Source organism: Aphanomyces astaci (genome assembly GCF_000520075.1).
Source record: "Aphanomyces astaci strain APO3 unplaced genomic scaffold supercont1.50, whole genome shotgun sequence".
Classification (NCBI taxonomy): Eukaryota; Oomycota; class Saprolegniomycetes; order Saprolegniales; family Verrucalvaceae; genus Aphanomyces; species Aphanomyces astaci.
This window is the reverse complement of record NW_009798313.1, coordinates 371,264-391,485: the sequence shown is the minus strand read 5'-3', so window position 1 is coordinate 391,485 and position 20,222 is coordinate 371,264. Positions and strand designations below refer to the sequence as shown.

The 20,222-nt window shown below is 51.5% G+C and overlaps 7 protein-coding genes across 10 annotated transcripts; 5 read left to right on the top strand and 2 right to left on the bottom strand.

Annotated features, from left to right (window-relative positions):
- Positions 1-91: 91 nt before the first annotated feature.
- On the bottom strand, positions 92-6,065 carry H257_13727. 2 transcript variants are annotated; one of them, XM_009841360.1, is made up of 15 exons: positions 6,014-6,065; positions 5,908-5,968; positions 5,687-5,851; positions 5,461-5,565; positions 5,352-5,420; positions 5,147-5,258; positions 4,738-5,060; positions 3,789-3,890; positions 3,348-3,734; positions 2,762-3,067; positions 2,172-2,444; positions 1,681-2,028; positions 1,428-1,619; positions 975-1,313; positions 92-893 (listed from the first exon to the last, which is right to left on the bottom strand). In XM_009841360.1, the coding sequence occupies exons 2-15, from the start codon at positions 5,956-5,958 to the stop codon at positions 153-155; spliced, it is 3,513 nt and encodes a 1,170-aa protein (XP_009839662.1). In that variant the 5' UTR covers positions 5,959-5,968; positions 6,014-6,065; the 3' UTR covers positions 92-152. The 2 variants fall into 2 exon arrangements, with proteins under 2 accessions (XP_009839662.1, XP_009839663.1); XM_009841361.1 differs by having other exon boundaries at positions 1,681-2,025.
- Positions 6,066-6,546: 481 nt separating this feature from the next.
- H257_13726 (hypothetical protein) lies at positions 6,547-7,510 on the top strand. Of its 3 annotated transcripts, XM_009841358.1 has the most exons (3): positions 6,547-6,665; positions 6,723-6,854; positions 6,912-7,510. In XM_009841358.1, the coding sequence occupies exon 3, from the start codon at positions 6,930-6,932 to the stop codon at positions 7,506-7,508; it is 579 nt and encodes a 192-aa protein (XP_009839660.1). In that variant the 5' UTR covers positions 6,547-6,665; positions 6,723-6,854; positions 6,912-6,929; the 3' UTR covers positions 7,509-7,510. The 3 variants fall into 3 exon arrangements, with proteins under 3 accessions (XP_009839660.1, XP_009839661.1, XP_009839659.1); XM_009841359.1 differs by having other exon boundaries at positions 6,723-7,510; XM_009841357.1 differs by having other exon boundaries at positions 6,547-6,854.
- Positions 7,511-8,074: 564 nt separating this feature from the next.
- H257_13725 (hypothetical protein) lies at positions 8,075-8,533 on the top strand (the record flags this gene model as incomplete). The annotated part of the gene is made up of 1 exon (XM_009841356.1): positions 8,075-8,533. One exon carries the CDS (start codon positions 8,075-8,077, stop codon positions 8,531-8,533), a length of 459 nt encoding a protein of 152 aa, XP_009839658.1.
- A 175-nt stretch (positions 8,534-8,708) lies between these two features.
- Positions 8,709-9,522, top strand: H257_13724 (hypothetical protein). Its single transcript, XM_009841355.1, has one exon. It carries the CDS (start codon positions 8,796-8,798, stop codon positions 9,420-9,422), a length of 627 nt encoding a protein of 208 aa, XP_009839657.1. The 5' UTR covers positions 8,709-8,795; the 3' UTR covers positions 9,423-9,522.
- Positions 9,523-10,512: 990 nt separating this feature from the next.
- Positions 10,513-10,992, top strand: H257_13723 (hypothetical protein). Its single transcript, XM_009841354.1, has one exon. It carries the CDS (start codon positions 10,528-10,530, stop codon positions 10,951-10,953), a length of 426 nt encoding a protein of 141 aa, XP_009839656.1. The 5' UTR covers positions 10,513-10,527; the 3' UTR covers positions 10,954-10,992.
- A 639-nt stretch (positions 10,993-11,631) lies between these two features.
- H257_13722 (hypothetical protein) lies at positions 11,632-13,733 on the top strand. The gene is made up of 9 exons (XM_009841353.1): positions 11,632-12,026; positions 12,119-12,235; positions 12,299-12,381; positions 12,450-12,525; positions 12,610-12,986; positions 13,071-13,164; positions 13,267-13,322; positions 13,429-13,495; positions 13,592-13,733. The coding sequence occupies exons 1-9, from the start codon at positions 11,685-11,687 to the stop codon at positions 13,631-13,633; spliced, it is 1,254 nt and encodes a 417-aa protein (XP_009839655.1). The 5' UTR covers positions 11,632-11,684; the 3' UTR covers positions 13,634-13,733.
- Positions 13,734-14,242: 509 nt separating this feature from the next.
- H257_13721 (hypothetical protein) lies at positions 14,243-19,958 on the bottom strand. The gene is made up of 3 exons (XM_009841352.1): positions 18,463-19,958; positions 18,245-18,393; positions 14,243-18,131 (listed from the first exon to the last, which is right to left on the bottom strand). Exons 1-3 carry the CDS (start codon positions 19,902-19,904, stop codon positions 14,344-14,346), a joined length of 5,379 nt encoding a protein of 1,792 aa, XP_009839654.1. The 5' UTR covers positions 19,905-19,958; the 3' UTR covers positions 14,243-14,343.
- Between the last annotated feature and the right edge of the window lie 264 nt (positions 19,959-20,222).

Here is a 20,222-nt window from a genome sequence, read left to right as displayed (position 1 = left end):
TAGTAGTAGTAGTAGGACAGTAATAGTAACTTAGTAGGGGGGTTGGGATGATACATAGGCCAACAACATTCATGCATCGAATATCATGCGTGCGATATTTTAGTAAGTCAACGACATTGTGCATGCTCGAAGAGGATGGGAGGACGATTTGTTTACTTTATCGCAAGGAGGAGATCTCGTTCCAGGAGCTTTTCACGCTGTCGCATCGTGTGCAGTTGTTTCTTGTACTTTTCGTTGCGCGCTTGCAACGCCAGACATTGCTGCATGAGGTGCGTGAGGTGGTCGTTCAACTGGACGACGTGGTTGTCATGATTGGGACGCCCGACTTGGTCAGACGGACCCGTTTCTGCCACGACGACCACGGTAGCACTAGCATCTTGTGGCCGTTTTGTCGACATTAGCTTGTACGCGTGGCTGTTTCGACTGGCCGTCAAGTTTGACGTTTGTGGGGTCGTTTCTTTCTGGGTAGATCGTGCCAGGGCAATGGCATGTGCAAAGGCTTCGTGGATCGCTCTCTTGATGTCCCCGTGACATGTCTGGTTGTTGTTTGAACGGTTATGGGATCCCAACGCGTCCAATAGTTGATGTATCAACGCATCGACTTGAGCTTCAAAGCGAGCGCCAACGTCCACTGTCGCCATGAGTTTGGCGTTCAGTTTGGTCACTGTTTCGGCCAACGACTGTGTGGTGGTCAAGCGTTCCCGCCACCAACTGTCCAGTCGATCCAGAGTTGCTTGGATGTCGTCCGTTGCATATTGCGATGACGTGTTGGGGTCGTTGCTGCCATTCGCGAGCCACTGTTGGAGCCACGCGTGGATGCTTTCGCGCTCCGTGGTCAACATGCGATTCACGGCCGACACGTCGTGACATGCAGCTCGCAAGTTTTCAAACTCCTGAAAACAAATTTCAAGGCATCCATCACGAACGATACAAATACATGGACAATGCAAGCACGCAAATATATATATATATACCTCGACGTGTTTGTCTTGAAACGACTGGGATTGGGAGGTCACTTGCGACTGCAGCGATTCAACGGTCGCCATCAACGCTTCAACGCGGCGTTCCGCCTTTTGTCCAACCTCCGTGGCCATCTCAAGTTGCGCATTTGTCGCTAGCAATTCGCCTCGTGCGTGGTCGAGGTCTCTTCGTACGTGGCCCAACGCAGTGTCTTTCTCGGCTATGGCCCCCTTGAGCGCGTCCACCATGGCTTGGCTGCGTTCGCGGGAGGAAGTCCATTGAGCTACCGCCACTTTCCACTCGTGCATTTCAGCGTCACGAGCGGTTGTGATCGAGTCAAGTCGTTGTGTCATCTACAAGACCCCCCCCGTCGCAATGAAAATCAACCAATCGAGCGACCAACATATATATCCACATATAATAATCACTGGGCACGCAGTACAGACACGGCGTTGAGAGGTACCCACCTCGGTGTTTTGCATGGACACAGTACGTTCGCGTGCTTTGAGGGTCTTGTGGTCCTTCTCCAAAGCCTCCAGTCGCTCCGACATGTCCGAAATCTCATGCGCCTTGTCAACTTGTACTTGAGTCAACTCACGCTTGAGCGTTTCCGCGTTGGTCGCAGCCTCTTGACATGCGTCGCGCCATTCGTTGCACGACTACATTTCCATCCATCCATGTACTTAAGATTTCATCCAGTTTACCATGGATCGTACGTACCCCTTTGTGTGTTTGCACCAACGCGTCGAGCTGGCTGTTTTGCTGTTGCAATGCATCCACTTTGGCCTGCAAAGCTGCACATTTCGACTCGAGCGCTCGTGTATTCCGTTCCCCGCGCTCTCTTTCGTTGGCCAACATGTGGTTTTGTTCATCCGCCAGTCGGTCCATATCCGATCGCAGCGCGGCCAGTTCACAGTCTTTTTGTTTCGTCGAGTCATACATTCCCGACAGGGCAGCCTCTAACTCTTGAACTTTGGCATTTGCAGCACGTTGGACGTCGTGCAGGGTGTGTTGGAGACTGGCGTGGGCAGATTGTAGCTCGTCGTGCGCGGCCCTCACATCTAACTGCTACACACCATAGCATGTCAGAATAAACGATTCAACGTAAATAGAACGAATCAATGTACTGTACAGGCACGAGCTGGCACAGTGGGCATATCTCATCCATATCGAACACGAAATACTCAAAACGTTCGCCCGTACATCCGTACCTCGGATTGTGCGCGGGTTTTGTCCTCGGCGAGCTCGAGCTTGGCCACCAGGTCGTGGCAAATGCTCTGCAGTTCACGGAACCGCGCTTCCAAGTCGACTCGTTGCTCCACCGCGGCATCCAGTTGCTCTTGCCGTTCCAGCAACGATCGCTGCAACGCTGCCGCGGACGTATCGGCCGCACGCAGCTGGGACTCTAGTTGCTCAATCTCGCTTTGACGAGCTTCGTACTGAATTCTCGTGTCGTGGTATGCCATGCTTAGTTGGTCAAACGCCTACAGATATGATGGATGCCGCCGTCAAAACGGAGGTCCCGTCAAAACGATGACAGATCCTCGAAACATCGTATGCGTTGTCACTATGCCATCTCGAACGTTCTTCGTTCATACACAATAAACGCCCCCATCTCACCATGAATCGACATATATATACACCACACAAAAAAAGGTCTGGCCAAGCATCAAATAATCGACATATATATATATATATACCACACAAAAAAAGGTATGGACAAGCATCAAATAGTATTCCCGTCAACACGACAGCGACATGATGATGTCGAAGCTCAAAACCATGTCCTGGGGCAGCGCACCTGCAGTCGTTGGAACGTGTCATCCAACGCTGCCGCCGTCGTCGAGCTCTGCCGCTTCAGCCGGTTGATTTCATCGTCTTTGGCTTCGATCGACGCCTCCAGTTGGTCCACACGCTGCTGGTTTTGACCCAACATCGTCGACACTCGGTCCAACATACGCTCCTTTTCCGCCAGCAACGCCACCACTTCGATGTGCAGATCGTTCAATCGGCCCACCGACGTCACGGCGTCCGTCTTTTCCTGGGTGCGATGAGCCAGCGTGCTTTGCACGTCTTGGAGGGCCTCTCGAAGCTCTTCCACTTGACTCTACATGAAAATAAAAATACACAGCGTTATTGTCGATTTGATACAAATTTGGGGACAGGGTGCAATCGAATCGCGCCGACCAAACCGATCCACAATCGATTTCTGATTGGTTGAATTTCATTGAGAAGGTTTTGATTGGCTAATAATTCTGAGCTCATCTGAAGTAGCCAATCAAATCGATTTAAATTTCCAACGAGAAACCACACCACAATGAAATTTCACTCGAAAGCACAATAAACGACATATTCATTGTCAACACACGATTGTTGTGCAACACCACCTTGGCTTGATGTCGTTCGTCGTCAAACTCGCGGGCATTTTGGCGCGCAAACTCGAGCTGCGACATCGTGTCGTCGAGTCGACTCGTCGTTGCCTTGACCGTTGCCTCCAACGACATAATTGTCGCCTGGGCCTCGTCCAGCTTGGCGATGACTACGTTGTACTTGTCGTGCCAGTTTGCATTTTCGCGTTGATCTTGCAGACGCTCGGCGGCGGCGGCGGCTACCTGACGTGTCAAGTCCTCCTCACGCAATGTCTTTGATGCTAATTCGTCAGTCACGCGCCGTAATTCGTCGCGATATTCGCTTAATTCGGTCGCAAGATTGTGACGACTCGTTTCGAGCGACGTCCGTTCCGTTGCCCACTTTGCTTGCAATTCCTCGTATTTCTACATCAATTCATTTCAGAACAGTACCGTCTGCACTACATGCAACGCACGCACCTTGATAATGGCGTCTCTACCAAGTCCAAGGCGGTGCTCTTCCTGCAGTTTGCCGTTCGCGTCAATCACGTCTCGGTATGCTTCTTTCAAGTGGTCCAATGTCTAATATTATCATGTCGATTTAAGGTTTGACGTCGATTGTTATATATGTTGAAACTAATAAGTCCAAATATCATGACTGGAAGTGATATAATTGTTGCCAAATTGACAAATTTTTGGAGTGATTAGGTCGATCGATTCTGTGCCGATATTGGCGCCGCTCATTCACTGTCAATGGGAGCATATCCCACTCCAAAGCCAAATTGACAATACGATTTACGCTAAACCATGCGATAAAATTTGGTACAACACCAATAGATTTTGAAATTTAAATAACTGGGGAACCAAAAAGTCACCAAAACCAGCACACAGTCAAATGATATTGTCAAATCCGTTCAATTTGGACTTCCGAGTAGAATCGACGAATGTATTTGACGAATGTTTTCGCCAATCATATTGCACTAGCGAGAAATTGCAACCCATGATCGATTAGTATAGCTTCAATAACAGGTTGGTTGGCCCAGTGTAAATGTTCATCTTCAAACGTGTATACCATTTACATTTACTTCAAATCTGTCTCCAATCGATCCTCTAATCAACGGCCAGGTAGTCCAAATCTCAGCGTAAAGGACCATACGACTTGGAGAAATAAACAGGAGCATGCATATTGTCGATTTGATACAAATTTGAGGAGGGTGTGCAATCGAATCGCGCCGACCAAACCGATCCACAATCGATCTGATTGGTTGTTGAATTTCATTGAGAAGGTTTTGATTGGCTAATAATGTTGAGCTCATCTGAGGTAGCCAATCAAATCGATTTAAATTCCAACGAGAAACCACAACACGACATTTCACCTCGAAAGCACAATACATACATACATGTACTAGTCTGACGATAATAAACGTACGTCGTGGTGGGTCATTTGCAGGTCTGACCATTGGTGGTGCGACGACTCGCCTCGTTTCTGTGCCACGGCCAGCTCGGTTTGCAATGCGTCCACTCGTTGCTGCAATGACATCGTCGCTGCATGCTGCCGTTCCATCCACGTTCGTTCGACGGCAGATTCTTTTTCCACTTGCGCTTTCTTCCAGGACTTCGCACGCGCACTCAGCGCTTCGTTCACGTCGCGCAAGGCACTGGCTTGCGATTCTAGCTCTTGGCATTGGGCCCGTGATTCAGCCACAGCCGCTTCGAGAGCTGCGACGTGGCGTCTTGCCGAGGCCAGGTCGGCTATTAGTCCTCAAGAAATGAATATGTCAGTACGACAGTGAGTATCAATTTCAAGTAGAGCAAGAAGTAGATTGATCTAGGCGTACATGTATCGTCGGTGGTGGCACAAATACGAGGAGGCGTTGGAATGCTGGAGGAAACGGACGCCTGTACGGAGGGTTGCATCGATTCGATCTTGGCTTGCATGGCGTCGATGATCTAAAGTAACAATGTCATGCATATAATCGTGCGGGAATATCGGTTTTGGACTATTAGGATATAATAATTCACAATCCACTTGACGCACTGTACCAGCACAAATCGCTCGACGTCGTCGTAATACTGGTCCTCTTCTTTCATCGCCAAATCAATCTCGTCGTCCTAAAGATAACATTATCCTGACACTTATACACGCATGTACCTTCCACTGCCGCATGCGGGCACGTTGGACGTTGCACGTGGCATGCACTACGGCAAGCTGCTGATGGACTAGTGGCAACAACGGATGTTCTTCGAGCCGTCCTTTCTAATGAACGATCCTTGTCATTCTCGACGCGCCGGTGAACCACCATACACATCGAACGATTGAACCAGTCGAGTATGACAAATCATGGAGATCGATCATGAGGTGTCAATGCGGTATGTACCAGTTCTTCCAACAACGATGTCTTCCCTTGAATGGAACGCATGTCGGAGGACGTGGTGCTGGAAATGGAGCTGCTGCGATAGAAAAATGGTTGACAGATGCTGCTACTCTCGCCTTCGCTGCTTGTTCCGATGGAGCCTCGACGATACATTCCATCGTCGTCAACCTACGTGGACGTAAGTGCTGGACTGTTCGAGATCCTCACAAGGTCGACGAAAGTACCGAGTGATTCCGATACCGTTGCACATCCGGCGCTCGGATGTTATCTTCCATGTTGATGTATCTACTTTCCATTAGACCAGAGGCAAGTCATCAATCAAGGCATTACCACAGACCGTCGACAGGCGCGGCGGAGGAGGTCGCGTGGACGGAAAAATTCGGTTTTCAAAAATGGCAGGTATCCGGATAAAAGTCCGCGAAATGAACATCCGGATATTTCGGGACAGTGGGATGAAACGCGAAAATCAAGGTTATTCGTACGTTTTACTCGGTGTATAAATTAACATAACGTTAAACTAAATAAGCGCTGACGTTACCACACGTTTACGTTCACAGGACAAAAAAAACTTGCACCGAAGGAGCACTACTCGAGGCGATAACGTTGCCCCTGCTATATGAGCACGTATCATACAATCCTAATATTATTGAGGCTGTTTCGGGGTTTCAACCTCCGGAGTACTAGTACTATTAATAGTAATATGTAGTACGTACTAGTATACTGGTATTACGGTAGTTACTACGAAGTACGTATTGATGAAGGTACTGTAACGTCATGTGTTTACCGAAATGGACGAAGGATTAAAGCCGTTTTAATCATAAAAACCGTATGTTTCACCTTTAACGCATATACACACTCCAAAACTGCACTTCGTTGACAGCACTGTCAGCGTCCGTGATGGCGTGACCCATTGCGTTTGCGCTGCCTATTGCCAAGCACATCGCGGACGACGCAGCCAACAACGACAACAAACCACCAAATGGTGAGGAGGAGAACTATCATGATGCGTACACAGCTGTAGAGTACGTGCTGCCCGTAGCGGTGGTAGTGGCGGCGTCGACGTTGCCATCGTACCGTGTCGATTGGTGGGACCCTAGCCAAGACTGCATCGTCCAAACCGACGTGGACGCAGAGCCACATCGAGATTGTTGGCCAAACGTTGCGCGTGGTGGTAAAGATGATGTTGTATTATTTGAGGGCTTGACGCCGTCGTGTTCCCTTATCGAAGTTCCTCGAAGTCCTCTGAATGCAACAGAAACAGCCCCACACAAGTCTATCTCACGCCACAAGGGAATGGAGGCGATGGAATCTCCCGCGTGTTACTGCATTGTCCCAGTGCGAAACGCTTTGCCATGCTCCGCCGCATCTTCGACGCGTCCCAGGCATCGGCGAATTGGTCGGCTCCTACAACGGCGCTGGACGCCATGGTGGGTGTGGCCGAAGCGATCGTAGACACAGTCCATCCCTCGCCTGTGATGTCCCGCGCTATGTCTTTCCGTGGTGGATGCGCCGTCACCGTCGACCAAGTGCAGGCATACCTTGGAGGGCTACACGAAATGTACACCAACATGAGCTTGGCCGTCAAGACCAAGCAAGATTTGTATCACTTTCTCCTGCACTTGGAGTCCGACTACTGTGGCAACCCCACGCCCGACAGTTTTGCCCATCAAGTACTCAATCAGCACGTCGTCGCAGGAAGAATCGGCGTCACATACCAGCTCTTTTGCAGCCAATGCCCGACGTTGAGCTTCACGTGGTCGGCGAGACGCTGCACTGTCCGCGCTGGGAATGCACCATGTCGTACGAAGCGTTCAAGCTGAAATAAATCTATGAATATAAATATATATATTTATTTTATATAAATAATTAAAATTAAATTTTATAATTATTTATTTATAAATTGATTAGTACATTCAGTACAAGAACTGCTGCACGCGCTCCCCGATGAGTTGGAGTTTGAAACGGGCGTCGTACTTCAGGACCGCCAGCGGCTGCGGGTGCCCGGGATCCCGCAAGACGGGCTCATTTCTACCTACCTTGACACGCTGTGGCTCACGGTGCGCAACTTTCGGTGTCCGTACGGCGATGGCGTCCCTCGAAAGGTGGTGAAATCGCTAGCGGCGCAAGTCGACGACGTGCTCCGCCGCATCGATTTGGTCCAGTGCATGTATTGGCAACTGCTATTTGTGAGTCAGATCGCCGTACATGTCGAATACTGGAGCCACCCTGTGGTCATCGAAGCCCAGTATTCAACGATTCAAAAGTTTCAACATCTCTATGCATACCACGGGGGAAAATTGGCGCCGTCATTTGTCTCATCGACCAAGTAATCATGGTCACCCCATCGTCGCCACAACACGCAACCAAGCAATCCGTCAAGAAACCCAAGAGATGCACATCCCCCCCGCCGCCTTGTCCTCCAACATTAGCCCCCACCGCACGCGGTCTAAAATCATTCGTACCATCATGTCGTGGCGACAAACGTTTGCCGAGCCGTACATGTCGACCAAGGACCCTCATCTCCAGCGATGGACATCAAACGCGGCTGGCGGTGGCATGCCCGTGGCCAACGACAGTCGGTTCGTCGGGGTGGAAGAAACGTTTCAGGTGGGCGCGTTGCGCCACGCCGCCGCCCTCGCCGAAGTGGACGACACCGACAAAACCAGCGTATCGGATCGTTCGGAACGGATCCGCTCATCACTGGCGGCCAACTGCGAGCTTGTTTGCCTGAAAACCCTTGTGTGTACTTGTATTCTGCCAAGGAAAACAACCAAGGCAAAGGCGTGGCCCAAGCTGCTAGCGGAATATACTGTACATTCCGCTAGCATTATGTACCACCTCGCCAGTTGACGACTTTCATTAACAGTGCTTTCTTTGGTTGGTTTGCCGTTTGCTGCGATACAGTTGCCCTACACGGACGGTGGGAGCATACCGGTATATGTACGTGATGGATAGGAATGAATTGCAAGTCGGTCCAGTCGTCGTAGTACTCGGCTATTTTTTGAAGGATTTCAACATGTGAGCATGTGCAATAATGGCCTAAATATAGTTTTACTCTTCCGTGGTTCTTCACATCCATGTAGCATAACTCTGTTTCCCGAGCCCTGGAGCCATGCTAGTATTCCAAAAGCGATCGCGCAGTGCACCACCCCCTTCAACGACCCTTACACCAAGTTGGCCGTTCTTCTCGTCTTCCATGTCTGTCTACACAACAGCGCTTCGCCCCTGCTGTGCGGAGCGAGAGCGGCTTCAGAGGCGGCCAAGCTTGTTTGCCAAATCACACGAAGTCGTTGCCGTGCGAGTGGTTGAAAAGTCCCCATGGGCAAGTCGAGCTAACGCTGCATGTATGTCTGTGGTGGGGGGGCGCGTGGGCATTCCAATGGAAGCGGACGAAGTGGCATCGCAACGTAGGCTCTACCGCAGACATATCGACCACACGATGCACACGATTCAAGAAGAGAATGGCAGTGACGCTTGTGGCGACTGCCACGCTTACTTGTACCGCCCAGACGTGATTGTGTCTGTCACAAACGTCCACATGGCGCCGCGCCGGCGTCCTCCATTTCAAAATGCCGAGCGATATACCAAAGCTAGTACAACGAGAGCACCCACCGCCGCCGGCATGAACAGCCCAACGACTCGCAAGGCAAAGAAGTTGCCGATGCAATTGAATCAACTGGCCCGACCGAGCAAGAATGCGTTTGCCAACTTTCCCAAAAGGCAAAGTCCTCGTATGTGACGACAGATGAAGTGCAGTCAGTCCGTTCTTCAGCTTCTGTATTAACGTCGTTCGATAGTTTACATAAAGAGCGAGCGATAGAGATTGTTTTTGTCCCATATTACCGTAACGTTAGTACTGTACTACAGTAGCATTTCGCCTGTAAGGTACCGTTCTGGTTGGCTGTATCGCTTAGTGCGACTACCGTAGGTGTGCACTTCGTACTCTGGAGTACTTCAGTAGTTATAGTATGTAGGTGCATTGCGTTCCACTGATGGCGTCGGCTACAGTAGATTGCACATATCCAATGACACTGTATGTCCATTGTATACTTATTCGCGTCCACGGCCGCCGGATGGTGTCGCAAATAATAATATCATGGGAATAATTCCCTAAGAGCAGTCCTACTTTTGCTTACGTAATCATCCCCCTTCAAGAGCGGTATCGTCGGAATCCACGGACACCTTGCATTGGTATTCCCGGGGTTAACAGTAAGTTGCATCCCCAGTGGTTGGCATCGTTAACCACAGAAATGCACTTAATCTCTAGCTGCAATACGGTGCTTTGGTATATACTTACACTGCATTTGACTCTTAAGGACCAGTGAAATACTTACGTAAGCAACAGAGGAACGATATTCTCAGATTCTATGATGAATCGCATGTACTATTAATAGTATTTGCGTTACTACCGTAGTAGTATTTAACGTTACAGGGTATAATACTATTAATAGTAGTTTTAGTACTTACCTGATAGCATCTCATGCAACGAATTCTCACACCTGGACAATCACAGCTGGACACGGAGCTAAGCTCAAAGCTAGTTCAGCTCTACCGTAAAGAGCAAACTCGCTCGTGCGAAATGTGCCGATTTTATTCGCATTGGGCAAAGTTGGTATCGCCAGTTGTTGCTAATATTCTGTAAAAATTGGACAATGTCTATCAAACGCAGCCAATCACATGGCTGGCATTTATACCTATACTTTCCGCTTCGCGGAAAAATTCACCAATCACCCACGGTACGTTCAGAAATATCCGCCGCCAAATGGTGTCGCATAGGTTGACAAAATGCAATCTGAAAAGCCATTATTGTACTAGTACTAGTACGTGTCATTATTGCTATCACCATGTTCATCCCATCCTTGTTCACCACCAAATCAACGCAGCCATGCTGCCGAGAACGGACTCGCAAGCGCGGCCTTCTCTTCTTCCGCAAGTCACCGCCATCTCCATGCGTGTCCATGACCACAGAAGCCATCGACAAGAGCGTGGCCAAGTGCGCTACGATCGTGGGAGGGCGTTGCGTGCCTTTCGAGTCCCACGACGTTGTGCGGCTCAAACGACTTCGCAAGCTGTGGCAAACGCTAAGTCCAGTCGACGAGTCGTGCTGCAGTCGTAGCCATCAAGTTAGACGTGGTGTGCCAACCACCTTGGAGCTATGTGAAGACTGCCAGGGACACCAGTTTACCAAGTCGGCGCCCGACGTCACAGTACTTGTCACAGACGTTGCATTAACATACTATAAGCCCCCGACCGCACAGTGGATAGCATGAATTTAATGAACTCTTCCGTAGAATCAATGTATGACTGACTACATTTTCCATGACCATGCGTCACTTGAACTACATGAGTACTTTAAAGTAAAGTTGTATCTAGTTGGACAAATGGATATCTCTTGGCATGTTGTACCCTCTAATTACCAGGAGTCAGCTATCGATAAGACCACCTTGCTCGTTGAGACCATTGCAAATCCCTACTCTCCACATCACAACCAAACGGTTGGCTGGGGTGATATCGTAGTTGGCGAGTGCGAAATGGTCTAAAAGTTGCCTAGCCAACGACAGAGTGCACATGTTTTCCCTCGCCCGTAGCCACCAAATGGAAACCAGGTTGTGAAGTTACGCATTGGAAATTGGGGCCCCAACGCCATGGACAAAGTGTGGGTAGACTTGGTGACAGCCAAGATATTCGCCAAAGCGTATAAGCAAAACTGTATACAAGTACTAGTAGGCGATAGACTTGCTAGGCGTGTATTCTGGGTCCGGCCCTATGGGATAGGGTTATACCGAGGGGGGAAAGCAATAGCCTAAAAGGCTACAAATATGTAAAGGGCTACGTGTGTCAGCCCTGTGGTGTGCGTCCCGCGTTAGGTATAATTAGCTTACCAATAGACCTTCCTCACGGTGGAGACGGTAGATCTTGGGGGTCCTAAAAATAGCATTTGCATTATCTTGGTATCCAAGTCGGTAGTACCAGTGCATGCTGCGCCAGCTACGGTTGCCACATGCAAGTGCTAAGGGCGTTATCGACGATGGGGGTGGAAGCGTTTTTCCAAGATCGTTTGTTCGGTGACGCACCTCCGTCGCCGACGCCCTTGATTACGTCCACTTGTTTGCCTTCGCCCTCGCCCCTCATGACGCCACGTGGTGGGGGGGGCACCCGCGAAGACAAACTGTTTGACCTGTTTACGACCTATGCGATGCTCATTACATGCGAAGACCCGACGAGCATTCGCATGGGCTATGTGATCAAAATGCTGCAGGATTGTCAAGTTGTCATCGACTCGGTCGCGACGTCGTCGTCGTCTACGATCGATCCGCTTCACGCTCCACATTGCCTCAACCAAGTACGTGGCACCTACTCAGTGCTTCTGTTGAATGTACTTCTACACTCAGCATCAAAAAGGATCATCGTTCGTTATGACGTTCGTATCGATAGACATTGACCATTCGCGACATTGAAATCATTGCGTCCAAGCTTTTGCATACGTCCACAACGTGCACCAAACTCACATATGACCTGTTCTTAAAGCTCCTGTGGGACATTGCACTTCACGTACGACCGATCGTGTGAATACTAGTCACTTACTCTTTGTGGTTGGGGGTTGACTGGATTCAGGCCCATCCAGAAACATCGCCACCGTTGGCGTTTAAACTACTCGTCGATCAATGTGTGCAGTATTCCCCCAAGCACAAGACAAGGTACGTACAGACAGTAGTCGCCATCACGTGTCCTCGATAATACTCATCGAACGTCAACTTGCTGGCAGGATACGCTGCCACGTGGACGACGTGTACACCCGTGCAGAAAAAGTGATTTCGTTCTTTGAACCGAGCTTGGTCGAGGTAAATAAACCATAGTGTGTATTGAAGATAGCAATGCGCGAACAAAAGTATAAACTAGCTTCATGTGTATTCGACTACGGGTAGATTTTCAAGGGGTATGCCGATGCCACCCACAGAACGACCGCGTCGCACCGCAACAAACTGAAAGCCAAGACACATGCCGTTCACGGTGGGGTCAACGCCCCAACTACGACAGCCAAGAAAAAAGCGTGCCCTCTCCTTCACCACATGGCTATGTACTTGAACTACCACGACTCGGTGGCATTTGCAAGGCAATTTGGCCTCGTGAGCCACGGGGGGGTAACCATCGCCGAATTTGCCGCCGCGTACATCGACAGTGTCGAGAAAGCCAAGGGCTCCACGCGGCGCCAGCTCACGTTTCTCGGGTTTTGTCACTTGTTGTTGCGGTTGGCTCTCAAACTGTACAGCCACGCCCCCGTATCTGTTTCCGTGCAGCTGAAGTACGTACTGTTTTCTGAAATCTATATATCATGTCGTCGATCTGATTCTAATATATATCATTTTGTGGCGTCGGATGGTCCTAGGGCGTTGTTTCAGTTCATGTGGCTCAACTCGCGCCCTGACACGACCAAATTATGTGGACATCGGGACCTTGGCACGTCTGGTCTTCACGCATCGGTAGGTCGTCTGTGATATTGAACCCCCGTACCACACGATGGACATTTGAAACATGTAAAACAGCTCCAATGTGAGGCTTACTGTCGTGGAACGAACTTGTAGGGCACGGCGGCGTTCCACGCGACGTTTCTCAAGCAATGGAAAAAGGACCAATTCGTGTACGCATGTTGTAATTATATCCATTGTATCTACTGCGTTGGTCGGGCGACTCGTAGTTCACATTGCCTCTGATAATACCTATACATAACAATCAAAATATGGTAGGGACTACGCGGCGCAAATTCACGCCACGGCGCCACATCAAGTCGTTCGGAACGTAGCTATTCGACAGGTACTCACTTTGTGATTTCGTAGAAAAATTTTTTTTGTGCCGGTTTGGTCTTGTTGCATTATAATTCGAATTTCATCATTTGACGTTGTCATTTAGGCGTTGCTGGAGCCCATGGCTGGCTTTGCGTGGTCTCCATAACGTTAGCGTCGTGTTGCATCGTATCGGCTGAATAAAGCACGACATTTCAAACTGTTATCATCCCATGAAAACTGCAAAGTCGACGGCTGAATGATTGCCCGCCCTGTGATGCTGTAATGGCATCATACTGTACAATGTAGTGGACTTCATTTGGAGCGTTATGCGACGGCATGGCTAGGGATAGAGCGAAGCACATAGGGCAGGGGGATCCTGACAGTGTACAGCACATGTACGTACGACCGCCTAACACGGGTGCGATTGCAATGTGTAAAATTGCAACCAATATGTGTAAAATTGCAACTAGTATATTAATATTATATATAGTACGGCTCTGTCCAAGAAGAAATACAGTATTGGGTTTAGTTTGGCATAAACAAGTATGTCCAAGGACCTTGGATACCTCTAGTTCGAAGTATATTCTTGAGTGCTGCTTTAGCGCAAAGGTTTGTAAGATGATTTTCCTTTCTGTTGTATTTCAGAGGTTCGCTCTAACCTTATGGCTGGTGTATATACATACATAAATATGTATATTCTCTGTACGATCTATGATTAAAGCGTTTGCATACGACCTAAATTGGCATACCAGTACTATATATCCCACAACAAGAATAGGTCAAACACAATCTAGATTATATAAAGAGTCATCGTAGTGGTGGCCCTCGCTGTAGTCGTACTCGTATTCCGCGTCTACGACTGTAGGTTCCGACTCGTTAGAGCGAGATGGGGGTCAAGAGCGAAAAACTGCCAGTGCCTAGCTTCACGGGTTGGCCCAGCACGAGGCGCGCCGACGGACCGTCCATGTCGTCTGCCAAATTGCCGGTCGCCGCCGCCGTGAGGAACTTCATGGACGTTTCAAACGTAATCTGCTGGAAACTCGATCCTTTGCGCATCATGCCGGATCGGTTGAGGGGCATGTAGTCGCCGTGGTGGGTCATATAGTCGGCGAGCAAGTTCAAGTGGCGCGGGTCCACCGAGATGCCATACACGCCAAACACGTCTTGGATTTGCTTGGAGATGGACGCGCGCGTGGCTTCTACGCCGTAGTGTCGCAGCACCTGGTAAATGTCGTTGGTCGCGAGGCGGTTCACATCGAGCACGTCGTCCAGTTCCCAGATCGCTTGAAAGTTGAGCCCCGCCGTTTGAATGCACTGCTCTTCGACGTCGGAGCCGTTGAAACGCTGTTTTACTTGGTAGCAGCGCGAAATGCCTGGACACGACCGAACCAGCACTTGGTTGGCCACCTTTTCAATCAACGGCACCAAGAGCAGCGTCTTGAAGTTGGCAGGAAACCGAAGTTTGAGTTCGCCGAATTGCTCCTTCGAGTTGAAGCCAGCGCCGGCAAAGTATGGACTCTTGCGAACAGTTTCAGACACGGCAACCGGGTCGAGCTCCCCCGCAACAGGTTTGAGGGGCGCGGCGTCGTCGGCGTCGTCATCGCTCGAGTTTTCCGTATCCGAGCCGCCGCTGGGTGTGGCGACTGCCGGTTGGTCGTCAAGTTGCTGCGCCAGGATCTGCTGGTCTTCGTCGTCCATGTCACCGTACCCTGATGCTTCCTTTTTAGCGCCAAAGCGCATCGTGCCTTGGGCTTCTTCGTCGTCCTCGTTGTCGTCGTTGCCTTGCTTGCTGAATCGGCCAACGTGGCTCGGGGAGGCGTTGTCCATATCGTTGTCGATTGTGCGAGACACGCTAAGAGCCACGCCGCTCTTTCGAATCTCATGCTTGAGCAACGTGAGCAACCGCGACACGAACACGCGCCCAAAGCTGCGGTGCACCTCCTTCATCGAAATCCCAAACGCCGACCGAATCGCCTTGGCTTTGAAAAACGATAGCCGGATCGTGTACTCGCGCACCCACAGCACTCGCGTCGCGCTTTCTTTGAACTCGTCCGTCACCCGGATGCCCTTGACGTTCCGGATGAGTTCGGATAAGGGCACTTGGTTCAGGCGTTGCTCGACCTGTTGCGCCGCCGCGGGGGACGTGGTCGCCAGCAACGGCACTGTCATCATGGGCGTCGACATCTTTTGACTCGCAGTCATGATGATTTCACGCAGTCGCGGAATCCCGAGCGTGACGTTGGCGGCGCCGTGCCCGGCCAAGTGGAACGTGTTGAGTGTCATCTGCGTCGACGGTTCCCCAATACTTTGTGCACAAATCGTGCCAACGTTCTCGCCCGGTTGACACAGTGACCGCATATATTTGACCCACACCATGAGGCGAAACCCCAACGGCGATAGCATCATGGGCGACTGCGCTTCCACGGGCAACGCCTTTGTTTTTTTAGACTCGAGAAGGCCCGCGGGGTTGGTCTTGGCGTACGATTCAATCTCGAGCTGGGTCTTCTCGGAAATAACCCCAATGTGCGCGTTCAGCGGCAGCTGGTGCATGACCGGATCTGGCACGATGGGGCGCAGCAGCTGCACCGTGCCGCTCAGGTACGATAGCTCGGGCGTGATGGTTTCACTCGCCTTGAACCGCTTGTACTGCGGCACCTTGTACGCCGTCATGCCCGTGTCCACGTACAGAATGTCATAGACAGGGTACTCGCCCGTCGTGTCGACATGTTCAATCACGGCGGTGTGCCAGCCCAGCTCGAACGAGCCCTTCTTCCACTTGGACGCCCCGGCCTTGAGCCGCCGAGCTTGGATCGTCAGGCCCGCCTTCATCGAGTGCATTTCCAGCCCCACGGACGCGCTCACGCGGTCGTACCCGTAGCGCTTGGCGTCCTTGATGCGTTGGTGGACATGGGCTGGCTCTACGAGATCCAGGCCCGAATTTTCGAGGAATTCGCCCGAGATGCCAAACTTGTGTGTGAGCGAAGCATGGTTCATAGCCAGGAACGACAGCTGGTCGGGTTTGCCGCTCAAGAAGGCGGCTTGCATCGGGTCGATGCCATCTTCGCCGTACAAAAACTGCACCACCGTGCCTTCGCCGTTGCGCACCGTGTGGTCATACCCGACATGCAAATCCTCCAAATGTTTGATTAAACATCGCTGGAGGTACCCCGACCGACTGGTTTTCACGGCCGTGTCCACCAACCCTTCGCGCCCCGCCATGCAATGATGGTAGTACTCTTGCGGCCGCAACCCCGTCAAGAATCGGTCGGTAATATACCCGCCGGCACGAGGGTTCGGATCATACGCTTCAAATGACGGGAGTGACTTGCCGCTCACGAGCACGGGCACGCGGCGCCCTTCGAGCGCCTGCTGGCCCAACCCACACGAGATCTGCGAGTGGTTGACCATGCTTCCCTTGGCCCCCGTGAGCACCATGAGACTAAAGCAGTTGGCTGGAAATGATTTATTTTGGCCGTGGGGTAGGCACGCCTTGATAATATCCGAGCTCGATCCGTGCACAAACCCCATCATGTGCGAATCCAGCCCCGCCGATGTTTGGTCCAAGTCTTCGGCCATTTTTTTCTGCATCGTGTCGCGGATTTGGGCGCGCTCGTCGTCGTTCATGAGCCGGACCGAGTCGTGTTTGGCGTCAGCCTCGGCCTTGCGCGCCGCCGCTACGTCCGTCAATCCGGCAAACTCTGAATATGCGATTTCACCGTGCACGACGGCATGCTGTACGAGGCGACGGCGCTCGGCTTCTGCCGCCTCGGTCAATGTCAAGTCTTCCAATGCACACGTATGTCCGGCGTATTGGAGGTAGCACGTGAGTACCCGCCCCAGCGCTGTGAGCAGCTTAGCGGCGGTGCCGCTACCGTACAGTTCGTACACGGCGTGCACCCACCCAAACTCGGTAGCCCCAAATTGACCCTTGTCCAACACCCCCTGGAGCAACTCGCCGTCGCGAAACACGACCACGTGCTCGGCGTTCTGGGGGCCGTACAAGTCGGCCTTGATTTTGGCCTTGGCGTTCAGGTTCAGTTTGGGTTTACCCGCCGTGAGCAGGTTCAAAATCGTCGACATGACTTGCTTGCCAGTCCACAGCGGCGTCGGCTTCCAAATCGTAGGGGGCAACACGACGATTTCCGCGCCGCGCTCGTGATCCATACACGCCCATGCGCTGTAAACGAGCTGGATGTACATTTCCTTGGTCAAGAACGTGTCACGCTGGGTGAGCTTGACACCAGAGTCGACGTGATCTTGAATGAGCCCTCGGAGGGGGGAGCCATCGGTCGGGACAATGTACTGGTTGTCGTTGTTGGCAATCGTATAGGCTTCGGCCCGGGCTAGCTCGTTTTGCGGGAAATGCATGTTCATCTCGTCGCCGTCGAAATCGGCATTGTACGTGTTGCAGTTGGCGTAATGCATGCGGATGGTTTGCATGGCAGGGTTGGTCAAAACACGGGTGACGTGCGCCATCATACTTGGCTTGTGCAATGTCGGCTGGCGGTTCATTAGCACCACATCCCCCGAGTGCAAATGGCGCCATACGCGCTTCACTTTGTGCTCCTGGTGGGCTCCATGCGCCGACGCCGATCGGGTCAAGAGCGTCTTGCCGATCGCTACACGCTGGTGGTGCGTTCGTTTGCTCAAATCGATCAGTTGGCCTAGTCAATCTGGAGTCAGGTACATGTGACATGGTGTGAAAGCGTCAGTAGCTAGCTAGCTTGCGATGCCGGGGCTACTATTGCAGGGGAACGAATGGTGGCAGAGAACTTACCTCGCTCGTTTTCGACAAAGTTGGCGCCGGGGTGGATGTCGGGGCCATTTTCAACCAGCTGGCGCATCTCTTCGACGTTCCACGGTGTCACAGCTTGGGGCAACGTGAGCGTTTTCGCAAACTTCAACGGCACCCCAATTTCACTCGTGCTGCAAAATCACACACATATTACAAACATTGTACTACATTTCAACGATAAACACACGGGTGTATCGTACCTGATGTACGGATCGGGGGAGATGACGGAGCGGGCGGCGTAGTTGACGCGCTTCCCCATCATGTGTTTGCGGAACAGCCCTTCCTTCTTCTCAATCAGCTGCTTGATACCTTGGGGCACTTCGTCCGGGCGTTTGGCCTTGGAGCTGTCGATCAAACAGTTGACTTGGGTCTGGAGTTCGGTCCAGAGGTAGATTTTCTCCGACAAGTCGACGCCCGAGTTGGTATCACTGGTGGCGTCGTTGGTGGTGGCGCCGCGGCGCATGCCCGATACATTCACGAGTTGATCGCTGAGCGTAATGATCTTGGCAAGGTAAATGTTTTGCGCATGTTCAAACAGTGAGTCGCCCATGATCACGGGCGGACGAAAGCGCGACGGCGCGACTGGGATCACCTGCAGGAAAAACTTGCGCCAGCCGTCCAGAGGGGCGGCAGAGTCGGGGCTGCGGCCGTTGGCGACCAACCGGTTGCCCCACATGAGCTCCAGCAACCCTTCTTCATGCTTCCAAAGCAACTGAATCTGCGACATCACTTCCAACGGGGCCAGGTACTGATTGGCTCCGCCTTGGTGATCCGCCGTCGTTACCTTGTCGCCGTCTTCATCGTCCGAGTCGATAATGCCTTCGTCGTCCGAGTCGTCGTCGTTATCGTTGGTGTTGCTGCCCCCCCCCTTGGTGCTGAATTTCGACAACGAATCAAAGGCCGAGCTCAGCCGCACGGCGCGGCTCTGGTTGTGCTTGATCGATCGAAGACTGAGCGGTTTCAAGAAGATTTTCGCGTTTGAGTCTTGCCGCAGCGACGGCGAATGTGCCTCGCAGTTTTCGCACTTGTTGGTCATGCCTTTAAGGAACGACGCGATGATCCCGTCGCGTTCGACTTCGACGCTGCGCGCGTTACGAGGCAGCGATTTCGACGACCCAGACAGCGCGAGCCGCTCGAACTCGTCCAGAATCGCCTGCTGGCGCTGCACAGTCTGGGTGGAGCTCTCGTCAAAGTTGCCGTCCTTTTGGTCCAGCAGCTGCAACAGCGACGCTGCTTCCTCCACGTAGCCATTGTCCAGGAGAAGTATACGCACGCGGAAAACGCGCGAGTTGGCCGACGACCGACGAAACTTGTGGCAACTCAAGCACTTGCGCTTGAGAATGTTGATCAGCGTCGTGAACAGCACCGGCGAGTACACGGGCACGGGCAGTTCAATGTGGCCCAGATGACCCGGGCACTCCTTTTGCGTCAAGTGACACGTCGGGCAGATCATGTTAAAGTCCACCGGACCGAGCGCAGGGTCATACAGACCGCCGAGCACGGGGTTCTTGAGTGTATCAAACGAAATGCGACTGGTGATCTGCTTCACAGACAAATCTCGGATCTCATCGTCGCTGTAGAAACCGAACGACACTTCCGACACCTCGTGCCGCAAGATCGATTGATCCGTCGCAGCATCCATGTTATCTCGCGGAGGTTGGTGGTCGAGGCTAAATAAATCGGAACTTGAAGCTACAGGTTTTGGCCAGTGAAATGAATGGCCTCTTGGGACACCAAAAATGTAACATGTTATAACATTCTCCATGGTTTAGTAACCTATAAAAAACACAGCAACGCGTTTGTTATAACAATCGACCCAGCGTTGTTGTAGGTTTGAAACCCGCCGTTACAAAAGTTGCAACGTGATTCCATTGGCTCCCAAGAAAGCGAATTTGATTGGTCCATTCTTATGCCCAGCAAAATGGAATGTGGTCTTTGCGGGAGGAAGCGTGCGTAGTTG